General features: G+C 29.8%; 2 protein-coding genes across 2 annotated transcripts; one reads left to right on the plus strand and one right to left on the minus strand.

Moving 5' to 3' along the window:
• Positions 1-182: 182 nt before the first annotated feature.
• Positions 183-6,069, minus strand: LOC145939959 (mitochondrial amidoxime-reducing component 1). Its single transcript, XM_083044634.1, has 5 exons — positions 5,725-6,069; positions 2,365-2,663; positions 1,810-2,094; positions 985-1,262; positions 183-805 (listed from the first exon to the last, which is right to left on the minus strand). The coding sequence occupies exons 1-5, from the start codon at positions 5,726-5,728 to the stop codon at positions 640-642; spliced, it is 1,032 nt and encodes a 343-aa protein (XP_082900760.1). The 5' UTR covers positions 5,729-6,069; the 3' UTR covers positions 183-639.
• Positions 6,070-7,802: 1,733 nt separating this feature from the next.
• On the plus strand, positions 7,803-9,876 carry Vamp7 (vesicle-associated membrane protein 7). The gene is made up of 6 exons (XM_083044647.1): positions 7,803-8,080; positions 8,535-8,746; positions 8,829-8,966; positions 9,051-9,209; positions 9,294-9,386; positions 9,466-9,876. The coding sequence occupies exons 2-6, from the start codon at positions 8,543-8,545 to the stop codon at positions 9,532-9,534; spliced, it is 663 nt and encodes a 220-aa protein (XP_082900773.1). The 5' UTR covers positions 7,803-8,080; positions 8,535-8,542; the 3' UTR covers positions 9,535-9,876.
• Positions 9,877-11,671: the final 1,795 nt, after the last annotated feature.

An 11,671-nucleotide genomic window follows, 5' to 3' on the forward strand; every position in this document is an offset into this window, starting at 1 on the left:
ATATGAATATTTGATGATGCATTTTAAGCAACATTAATCACAAGTATCATAATATACGTATCCACAACATTTTTTTAGAAATTCACTCTCTCATAATTTTCAAAACTCCATCATTTTTGTATTATGAAATAAACTTAAATTTGTTTCTATACACTAAGATAATAAATTAGATAAATGATATATACAAGAAGTAAAAATTAATTTATTAACAATACAGCAAAAAATATATTTCCGAATTTTTAAGCTACATTTTTTTTAGGCTACTATCGCAATTCCATGACACAGAAATTGAAGAGGTTTAAATTGCTTACAGATTTAGGATTATTTAATCCCGCATCGTTGTTCATTTTACATCTCTATAGTACGAAACTTTCAATTTCATAAGATATTGATTTCACAAGACATCAGTAATCATAATTATAATTTTATAGTTCTTATCGCTGAGAGAAAAATCTCAATCGTATATTCCTAATTAAGGATGTCTCTTATACACGTGAATCGTGCGCATAACACAAGTGTCTCTTTAAATATTTCATTGTTGAATTCTAGATTCTGTTTTTTATACTTTTTTGCTCTCGACTATCAAGTCGGTGACTCCTGCTTGTGTTTTAAAATCTCGCAGGAGTCCCAACGATGTAGCTATGATGGCGAAGTTAAAGACGGCACTGTCTCCTCCTCTACACCCACATAAATCGAATCGCCTAAACGAATCATCCCATTTGATCCTCGCAGTCCAAGATGAATTCCCATAACTGGACTGTCACCAACTGAGGGTCGAATTTGCGAGTCGGTTATTTGTCTGTAACTATTGGGAAGAAATTTCTCGTTAACGAGACGAGATATTGTCTAAATTTCTTTCGACGTCTCTTGTAAAATTTAATTTTGTGCATTTTTGCGACAGAACTGCCTCGATATATAATATATCGATGTATATAAAGAAATCTTGTATATTATTTTTTATAACTTTATATATATTTAATATACCTTTTTAAAGTCTTCAAAGGTTCGACATTGGCATTTTTCGTTCCAGTTTCTGGATTCACCGTAGTAAAGATGCATCTTGTGCATGGTCTAATATTTCTGAAAATCACATTTCCGATTTTCACCCAGTCCCATTTATCTTCCTCATAAGCAGTTGCACCCTTGACCACAAAATTCATACGAAATTGCTGCGGTGTGACAGGTTCATCCAATCGACTATTAAGGTCTGTTAGCGAAGCTTCATTGATCAGACTGTAACTTGATTCATCTGGGTAAGCTCCCTATTGACGGAATAAACTTTTGCAGTTTTCCTGTGTCGTGCATCATTTGAAACGAAATTATGATTTTCAATGTTTAATTCGCTATGTATAATTATTACAATATATGTATATATAAAATTGTATAAATACTTCTATGTTATATGGCAAACTATTTTCTCTCCATTATATAAACGAAATGTAAAAATGCTTTTTCCTTGTCAATCAAGTTGATAGATCTATTATAGTAAAATATATTTATCCTCGCTTAATGTGGTTATAGTAACATCAGTAAGTTGACTCGTAGCGGAATTTAGATTTAGCGCAAAGTTAAAATGCGATTCTTCCGTTAGAAACACTTATAAGGAATGATTACAACTGCAGAAAGATCGTTCAGATCTCCAAAAAGCAAGAAATAGAATAAATAATTATTAGAGAAATAATATACATTTTCAATAAAAATAAAAAACTATAGATCTATTAACTGATAGAAAAAAAATGAATCGAGCTTTCGACGAATAAATTATAATGATTAAACCTCGCACATCTTGTCGCGAAAAATAGTACTTACGGTATCCGACATCGTCGTTAAAGGAAAGACGTTTTCATTTCTTTTTCTCACTTCTCTCATCGGTCCATCCAGTGGATAGTAGACCAATCTAAAACCAGCATCCTCTTGAAGAAGGAAGCGTGACAGCCATCGAGCAACTTCTTCACCGCAATCGCGAGCCGCTACCGCTTGACCCCAAACAGCGACACGGAAACTTTTACCGCGAAGCTGAGCGAGATCAACTGATATCGACATCATGCCCGGAGCACGAAGCGTCAATACAGAACCGGAAACTTCGGGCAATATCTACAATAGATGAATTACTTAGAATAATTAGATATCGCTATTAGCTTCAATAGAGATAGTAGAATATATGACAATCAGTAAACACACACGTAACACTTAAAAGAAAAAAGTGGTTGAGCTGCAGTGTTCAATATCTCTTTTAGCAATTTATTTTCCGTTTGTGGTAAAGTTAAATTGTGGTGATGCATAACGTAATAATATAGTGGGACAGGATATATAATTACATCATATATAATATATTATAATATATAATCTTGTAGCTTCTCTTACATTGACCATTTTGGGTAACTGCCTGGCGGTGAGAAATCGGCCTTCAAGATCGATAACCAGTAACGTGCGATCTCTTAACCAACCCGATTTCAGACCCAGCGTCGTGCATTTCATCTCGGTCATGCGAATTGCGCCAAGTGATTTAATCGGGAACACGATTAGATCGCTCAGTTCTCCGACCTTTCGCCATTTCGACGGTGGTTGAGGCCTCTGTCTTTTCATCCACCACCACCAAATAAAGAAAACCGTTGTGCCGGCACCTACAGCGGCAGCCGTGACAAATGCAAGCCGTGTTCTGTCTAAAAATGACCATAAAAAAATGACAAAAAATATAAATTATATTAATATAATTTCTTTTTCACTGTTTGCGATCTTAATTTCATTGATGGATTCGCTGACGAATTTGTAAGAGCAGTCTTTCTTCATTAAAAAAATGTCAAGGCACCAATAATACTTTACGAAATTGGCTGAATTGATAATGCAATCGTGAAATAGACCGTGACGAATCTGTGATGTTGATTATAATATAACATGGATTTATCTTTTAGGTCACATGTTCGATGAACGTGATCGAACATTTAAGTCGCACGGCAACTCATTTCTTGTAACAAAAAAAAAATTAAGTCCACAAGACGCATAACCGGTTTTATGAATCCCGGAAATGTTTCATAAAACGAGGTCGTTTAATCAACTACCGCAACGTAATGTGTATATAATAGCCACTATAGCTGTGTCAGCTATTATGCCGACAGAAGAGTCAACAGGCGACACAAAAGCAATCTCATCTGAAAAATACTTTGAGTAGCTATTTTCAATATGAATGCGCGACAGAGAAAATTGATGCAAGCACTGCGTTTGAGAAAATATGACGTATACTGTTATTTTTTTAAATGCACGGGGACAGATGTGTAATGTGCATTCATTTTGTTTCGCACTCTTCCCTTGTCGGTGCATAATGATATGCGTACGTGCGAGACCGGTTAACATATACATGCTGCAATTGAACGTAACAAGGCGCAACGAACCTTGCACAATTCGCGAAGCATTTTTTCCGCGAATTTTTCAATACCCACATTCTATAGTATAGACTTTTGAAGTAGAATGCATTTTTAGATATAAATGCATTTTTAGATATAAAAACGACGGATATAAATTTCTATCCAAGAAAATATAAGTTATGTAGGTGGCTATAATTAACACTTTGCATGCAAATCATATGAATCTATATGGCCTCTTTCTTCGGCCGCACTATATTTCAGGTGATATCACCAACATTATAAATGCAATGCAAAATAATTGCGATGTAAATTTTATTCGTTAAAAATGCGGAATACAAGTTAAATTTTTGTGATATAATTTTCAGATAAATTTATCTATAAAATTTTTTAAGAGAAAATGTTTATGACATCTCTTTTTTAAACTTTACTACTAACTTTCATTCCTTTAGTATTAAAAACAGAAATTTCTTATCACGTTTTATCTTGAAACGAAGACTACTTGATCAACTAAAACAACATGATATTTTTGCAGTAGAATTAGCAAAATTAAAAAATGCCGAGTAATGATAGCTGACGTTAAAAATACAAAATTATCGCGCAGCAACTCGGTTATAAAAGAGAAAAACGATATCTTTATTATTATCGCATCACTTATCAATTTTTTAAGTTTAAGAAATAGAAACGCGGATTTTATTTAAATCGGATGCATAGCGATATTTTTTATCACAGTGACCTTTTCGAGAGAAAGGAAGTCGAAAAAATACCCAACAATCAACAAGAACAAAAAAGGCTTAACATATTGGGTTATTGATTATTAGAATTTTTGCAAGGTAATACATATACATCTTCAAAACTTTGCATCACAGACAGAATATAATACTTTATCGAATCCTTACAGGTAAATTATTTTCCAAGTATCTTTGTGAATAGGATAAAACAAACACAAGCAATTTTTATATTCGATTCCTCGAAAATACTTTCGGAAAGGGGAGTTCTCATCGTATAGGCTTCTAGGGAACTAAGCACCCTTTGTAAAATCAATACTCTAAGAAACAGACATTATTCGAGCAGGGAAGGCATCTGCCTCTTCAACATTGCAAGCGTAACTTAATCACTTTGTCAACTTAAAAAGATTAAAGTATAAGTTGTATGTGTAAATATGATAAGAGATATATCATTGTGGTAATAAATTGATAAAATTATTCTCAGTATTGATAATTAACAGATAATAAATTTTATATTTTTCTTTCGGTGATAATTGTGCTAAGAGAAAATTGCACATTCGTCAAACCATTTGTTGCATTCAATAATACTTAAATGGCAAAGAAAAGTTACCGATCGTGAGAGGAATAAAATTGAGAGAAAACACACGCATTGTTCGTAGGAAATGTGCCGTGCGAAATACTAAATTCCATGCAGTCATTCTACGGGTCGTAATGCTTTTTCACTCTTACGCCTTTCTGTTCCGGAATGTTACCTTTATATAATAATGCAGTGGCTTACTTCAGTATAGAGTATAAAGTTTATGTAAAAAAAAAAAACACATCTGATTATGTTATATTTAATGTATTAATTATAATTATGTTATGTGATTTATATTATCTATAGGCTACGCTCCAAGATAAAATATGAAACAAAATCAAGATATTTATCGACAAAAAAAAATATTTTTCACTTAATATATATAATACATGTGTTGAGCTCCGAATTAATTTTACTAATTATATTATTTGGACCGAAATTTACGAGTGTTCTTTTATTCTTCTGAATGTAGGGACTTTATAAATGTTTTTAAATTACACAATTTTTTCACTCTCCGTCGTTTATTTAAATTCGTAAGGCTTCGTCATTATTACATGCAAACAGCGATATCGCAAGTCATTAAATTTGTTATCTCATACTGTGCTATTTCGATTTTCTCTTCTTCTCTCTCATTACATAATTGATCTTACTTTATCATTTTTCAAATTTTTAATTTTATAATAATATTTATATTCTTAATAATCACATCTGTATTTACATATCGAATAAAAAAAATCTGAAACACAACTCAAAATATTTCTGTGTGAAAAAATATTTTTTTTTACTCTTTTTATGAATCTTTTCATCTTTATTTACATCTATCTGGCTTAATTTCCATACTTTCTTTTAAGCTTTCAATTGTCATATTTTATTCTCCACTTTTATCAATCTTGCACGTACATTGACCTATGCTCTCAATATCGATTTATTATTTACACTCTTTCCAGAAATTTTTTTTCAATAAACAAATAAAGCTATTTTATATTAAATCAAAATTTTCCCAAATCGGAGCGAATAATCGCGATACATTATTGACATTAATAAAGCGTATAATATTTACCCATGATCACAATGTCAAGATCACGACGAAATCACGACGAAATCACGACGAAATCGATTCGTACAACTTGTGCGAACAATCACAGTCTCACAGAAATAAATTGCCTTCAGCAAATATTCCTCAGAATCGCCTCGAAGAACGATCGGCCACAGGCAAACCTCGTCTCTTCGCAGCTTTCGCAACACTGGCTCGGAATTCACGTGCAAACCACAACCATCTCCTTCCTCTCGACGGAAAAATACCGTTATCTATTCGTATTATGTTGTACTATCTTCTTTCAACATTGTAGCGGAACAGCCATCGCCATCGCATCGACACATGTGAGGCAAAAGGCAATCGACGTGGTGTGCAAGAGCGTCTGTCCAGAATTAGGACGGCTTTCTACGGGCGTGGGTGGCACATGGCACATGCGCTGGTCTCTCTTTCTGAATTTTTTAGGAACCCACCCAACCATCGTGCCCAGATGTGCCTGATAAATCTATATAATTAGTAGTTCAGAGAGAATTTTCCTACGAAACTGTCAAAATTATTAAAAATGAAAAAGATTATTCTCCCCCGCAATTATTTTCCTATAAAATAATTATAAAATAATTCTGCAGAATAAGACATTATGACAAAATTGTAACATTGTAAAAAATGTATTTAATTAAGAAAGAGCTACAATTTTAATAGCCAAAATTAATATTAAGATTAAAGATTTCAGGCTGCATTAAAGTAAAAAATAGGCAAAATTTTTTAGTTTACCACAATTTTAATTTTTAATTTTATTTTTATCTGGCTCTTTTAAAACTATAGAATTATACTGTCATATTTCGTTGGTTTCACTTCGGACTTTTTAGAAATTAATCGTCCGAGCAGATGTGCCTGATAAATCTATATAATTACGCAGTTCAGAGTTTTTGCGAAACTGTCAAAATTATTAGAATAAGAAAGAGGATTCCCCCGCAATTATTTTTTTATAAAATTCTTATAAAATAATTATAAAGTAATTCTCTAGAATAAGACATTATGAAAAAATTGTAACATTGTAAAAAATGTATTTAATTAAGAAAGAGCTACAATTTTAATAGCCAAAATTAATATTAAGATTAAGATTTCAAGCTGCATTAAAGTAAAAAAAAATTTTTTAATTCTCTACAATTTTATTTTATCAAGCCCTTTTAAAATTATAGAATTATATTGTCATAATTTTCGTTGGTTTCACTTCAAATTTTTTAGAAATTAATCGTCCGAGCAGATATGTACCTGATAAATCTATATGATTACACAGTTCAGAGTTTCTGCGAAACTGTCAAAATTATTAGAATAAAAAAGATTATTCCTCCGCAATTATTTTCCTATAAAATTATTATAAAATAATTATAAAGTAATTCTCTAGAATAAAACACATTATGACAAAATTGTAACATTGTAAAAAATATATTTAATTAAGAAAGAGCCGCAATTTTAATAACCAAAATTAATATTAAGATTAAAGATTTCAGGCTGCATTAAAGTAAAAGAAGGCAAAATTTTTTAGTTTACCATAATTTTAATTTGATTTTTATCTGGCTCTTTTAAAACTATAGAATTATACTGTCATATTTCGGTTGCTTTCACTCCAGATTTTTTAGGAATTAATCGTGTGAGCAGATGTGCCTAATAAATCTATAAATCTATATGATTAATGATTACGCATCAGTTCAGAGTTGCAAAACTGTCAAAATTATTAGAATAAAAAAGATTATTCTTCTCTGCGATTATTTTCCTATAAAATAATTTTTAAAAAATTCTCTAGAATAAGATATTATGACAAAATTGTAACATTGTAAAAGAATATATTCAATTAAAAAGAGATACAATTTTAAGAGCTAAAATTAAGATTAAGATTAAAGATTTTAGGCTCCGTTCGTAAAAAAAAGCTGAGAAAGGTAAAATTTTTAAATTCTCTACAATTTAAATTTTTAATTTTATTTTTATCTGACTCTTTTAAAACTATAGAATTAATATTGTCACTCTATGCATCTCGTTACTTCAGATTTCGCGCGTTGCAATGTGCGCAAGATCAAACAAGACGACGAACGCGCAAGCCTTCCTCAGTCATCATCAGTTTGTCCCCACCAACTGATGAACTGTCATTCACGCGCACTTAATATTGATGGTTATCAGAAGAGTGAAACTAGCATAATTTACTGCATTATTGTGGGAAGTGTTTCGATGTTTCTGCGTCAGTTTACGAGAAGAAGCGTCAGATCGATTTGATTGATCATTATCCTCGGATAGATGTAAATCTACGGGTATAACCTTGCTTAGGACGCACGTAAATAAAAAAACTGCACAACAGTTCCTTCGATTATAAATACTTCACTTTATCGAGGTAAGTCAAGCATTGGATGACGCATTTGTCAAACATGTATCTTAGCTGTATTTTTTTATTATTCAATCAGAATCCAAACAATGAATAGAGGTTTTAGAACTTAATTTCTTTCATCAAGAGGTTATGATCGAATGTATATATTACAACTTATATTTAAAAATCTATTGATTTGTGGACGTCACACAACTACTGTATTATTAGTATTATTAGTGATATCTCTGATGAATATTTTGCATATTTATAACCAGACCAATCACATTCGTCTTCATACAGTGTGAGTGTTGCCAGCTGTTGTTTTTGTGATATGATAAGTGAGAATCCCACTGGGAGAGATTTATCACTTACTACATTGGTCTATAATGATTAAAGAAAATTTAATGTCAATGGCAAATATGTCAAATAAGTTAGTGTCAATAGAAAATATATATAACTCAGAAAATTTTTCTTGTTGCAGCTATCAATATGCCAATTTTATACAGTGTGGTAGCTCGTGGGACAATCATATATGCCAAACATGCTGCTTGCGTTGGAAATTTTGAGGAGGTCACAGCAAAAATCTTGGCTAAAATACCACCAGAAAATGACAAACTGACATACTCCCAAGGGCCTTATCTTTTTCACTACATCTGTGAAGATTGTCTTATTTACATGTGCATTACAGACGATGTACGTATTAAACATATATTAAAACAAACATATATATTAACATAAGGCATAATGAGATTTCATTTCATTAATATTATTTCAGGATTTTCAAAGATCCAGAGCATTTTTATACCTCAATGAAATTAAGAGAAGATTTTTGGCTGTTTATGGTCCAGGTGCTCTAACTGCCGTAGCATATGCTATGAATACAGAATTTGGTCGTGTTTTGGCAAATGAAATGGTAATGTCATAACTAAAAACTGATTACATCTTGAAAAAATTATTTCCATATCTATTTCATTACATGTTCTTTTGTTCTTTTTAGAAACATTATAGTGAATCCAAGGATCTTGATAGATTGTCCAAAGTTCACGGTGAGCTAGATGAGCTTAAAGATATTATGGTGAAAAATATTGACAATATAGCGATGCGCGGTGAACGATTGGAGTTGCTTGTAAACAAAACGGAAAACCTATCTGCCAATGTATAACTATGTTTCAATAATTAATTTTTTAATTGTTAATCGTTAAAATATTATAATAAAAATCAATTTATTTTTCAATTTTAGTCTGTTACGTTCAGAAAGACAAGTAGAAATTTGGCGCGTTCCTTATTCTGGAAAAATGTCAAGATCTATGTTATTGTTGGTTCAATTTTGATCGTAAGTTTAAAGTTGCAATCGATTTTAATACTCTTCAAATTTTGTAGCAGTCTAACATCATTTACTTTCTCTTTTGCAGATTGTAATATACGTGATTGTCTCTATAACATGCGGCGGTTTGGCTTGGCAAAAATGTGTGGGGAATTAATATATACATAATAAAGTATTTTAAACCAGTGAATAAATGTGAATGGAAGGAAAATGCGCAGAAACTTAGTTCGAGACTGACGACGATAATTAAATGCACGAGATTAAGGCAAACTTAATGTTATACCTTAGTTTTGCATAATAAGAATAGGAATATTGTACTAATACGTATATATATATAAATGTACAATATTTATCTACAATGCTTATAATTGTTATTTTACAAGGAATATAACACAGTTACATTCTATGAATAAGGCATATATATGTACTATAACTTTTGTTTTTTTACTCCAGAATGCACCTCATGTTTTATTTTACAAAATAAAAACATTTTATTAAATGTTAAGATTTTTATTTTTTACATCCTGTTCTGTTTTAAAAATTACGTGAAAATTTTGTCTGAAATCTTGCGCAAATATTTTTTTGCTGTATATTCTTATGAGATTGAAGTTTTACTTTAATGCGTGTTTGTGTGGTGTTTATATTAATTAATATTTACGTGCGAGAAGTCTAATAAGCTACCTTGAATTCCTAATAGTTATTTAAAGGCGCATGCGCGCAATCTCGACTTATCAAGGGCTGTAACATGTATGAAACATGCCCGGGGATTAAATTCATACTCAATAATTAAATAAACAATTTGTTTCTAAACTGTCTTAAATACATACTTGAAAAACAAGACAATATGTTACGCGATGCTTTCCATAAATTTTCCGCAGCTTTTGCAATTTCATAATTTTTAAGAGATATCAATTTAGGAAATAATATTTTTCTCTATAATATAAATATTTTAAATTTAAATTATGAACTATAAAAGTAAACGCGTCTTTGTCCGTCACGATTAGCTTCGTGTCTTCCATTGAATTTTATTTAAAAAGAAAAGATCAGATTATAAAACGGAAATCTATATAGTCTATATTCAATTCAAACTCAATAATTAAATAAACAATTTAATTATTGTGACAATTTGTTTCCAAATCGTTTTAAATAGATATTTGAAGAAGAAAAAAACTATGTTACACAATTTTCAATGAACTTTTCGCAGCTTTTATAATTTCGTAATTTATAAGAGATATAAATTTAAGATGATTCAAGAAAAGTAAATTTTTCTCTATAAAATATATTCTAAATTCTGAGATATAAAATAAAAGTAAACGTTCAACATCTTTTATTACGCCGTCACGACTATATTCGTTATCCATCGTATCTTCAATAAAAATTTAATAAAAAGAAGATATTTCAGATTATAAAACAGAGATAAAGTAATTTCAAATATTTCAGCATTTCTTTTCACGAATTCAAAGAATATCTCATATCATTTACGTCAATATAATATAATTATAGAATGTAGTATAATTATAATATAATATAATTATAAATAATATAATTATAATATAAAATAATTATATCAATATATTATATAATAATATCAATATTATTACGATAGTCAAAATTTCAATTTCCTGTATAAAATTAATAGGATATTAATGTGGTGTGTCACTTCAAGGAATATTTCATATTATATTTATATTAATATAATTATATAATATAATATAATTCATATCAATATACAATAATATTAATATCATTTCAGTGATCGAAATTTCAATTTCCTGTATAGAATTGACAGAATATCGAGGTGTATCAATTCAAGAGAAATATCTCATCATTTATACCAATATAAAAATATAATTATATAATATAATATAAATTTATATTATAATTTATAATATTTATAAATTTATAATATAATTATAATATACATATTATAATTATATTAATATCATAATATACATATTATACACAGAGAGAACTTTCTCTTAGAATTTACCCTGAAAATCATGGTAATCGTGGGACAATATAGTATAGAAAGAATTTTATGAGAATTTCTCTGATTAATATTTATCACAATAAAAATAATAATATCTATCGCAATAAAATATAAAATATGTTTGATTAATTTTACTATGCAGTTTAGTAAAATTAATGAAACATGTCAATCATCAAACATGATTTTCAGGGTAAATTCTAAGAGAAAATTCTCTCAGTTTAATTAAATTATAATAATTTTGAAATTTTGATTAATTTCGAAATGATTAATATAATTATAATTATATTAATAATTTCGAAATTAA

This window comes from Prenolepis imparis, unplaced genomic scaffold (assembly GCF_030444845.1).
Source record: "Prenolepis imparis isolate NDT839.2.m4 unplaced genomic scaffold, iyPreImpa1.0 SCAF_8, whole genome shotgun sequence".
Classification (NCBI taxonomy): Eukaryota; Metazoa; Arthropoda; class Insecta; order Hymenoptera; family Formicidae; genus Prenolepis; species Prenolepis imparis.

Coding starts and splice junctions, on each gene's coding strand:
- LOC145939959 (XM_083044634.1), bottom strand. Junction 2,095..2,364: donor AGTTACCCAAAATGGTCAAT/GTAAGAGAAGCT, acceptor CATCTATTGTAG/ATATTGCCCGAAGTTTCCGG. Junction 806..984: donor CCTTTGAAGACTTTAAAAAG/GTATATTAAATA, acceptor TCTTCCCAATAG/TTACAGACAAATAACCGACT.
- Vamp7 (XM_083044647.1), top strand. CDS start 8,543: ATGCCAATTTTATACAGTGTGGTAGCTCGTGGGACAATCATATATGCC. Junction 8,967..9,050: donor GTGTTTTGGCAAATGAAATG/GTAATGTCATAA, acceptor TGTTCTTTTTAG/AAACATTATAGTGAATCCAA. Junction 9,210..9,293: donor CGGAAAACCTATCTGCCAAT/GTATAACTATGT, acceptor TTTCAATTTTAG/TCTGTTACGTTCAGAAAGAC.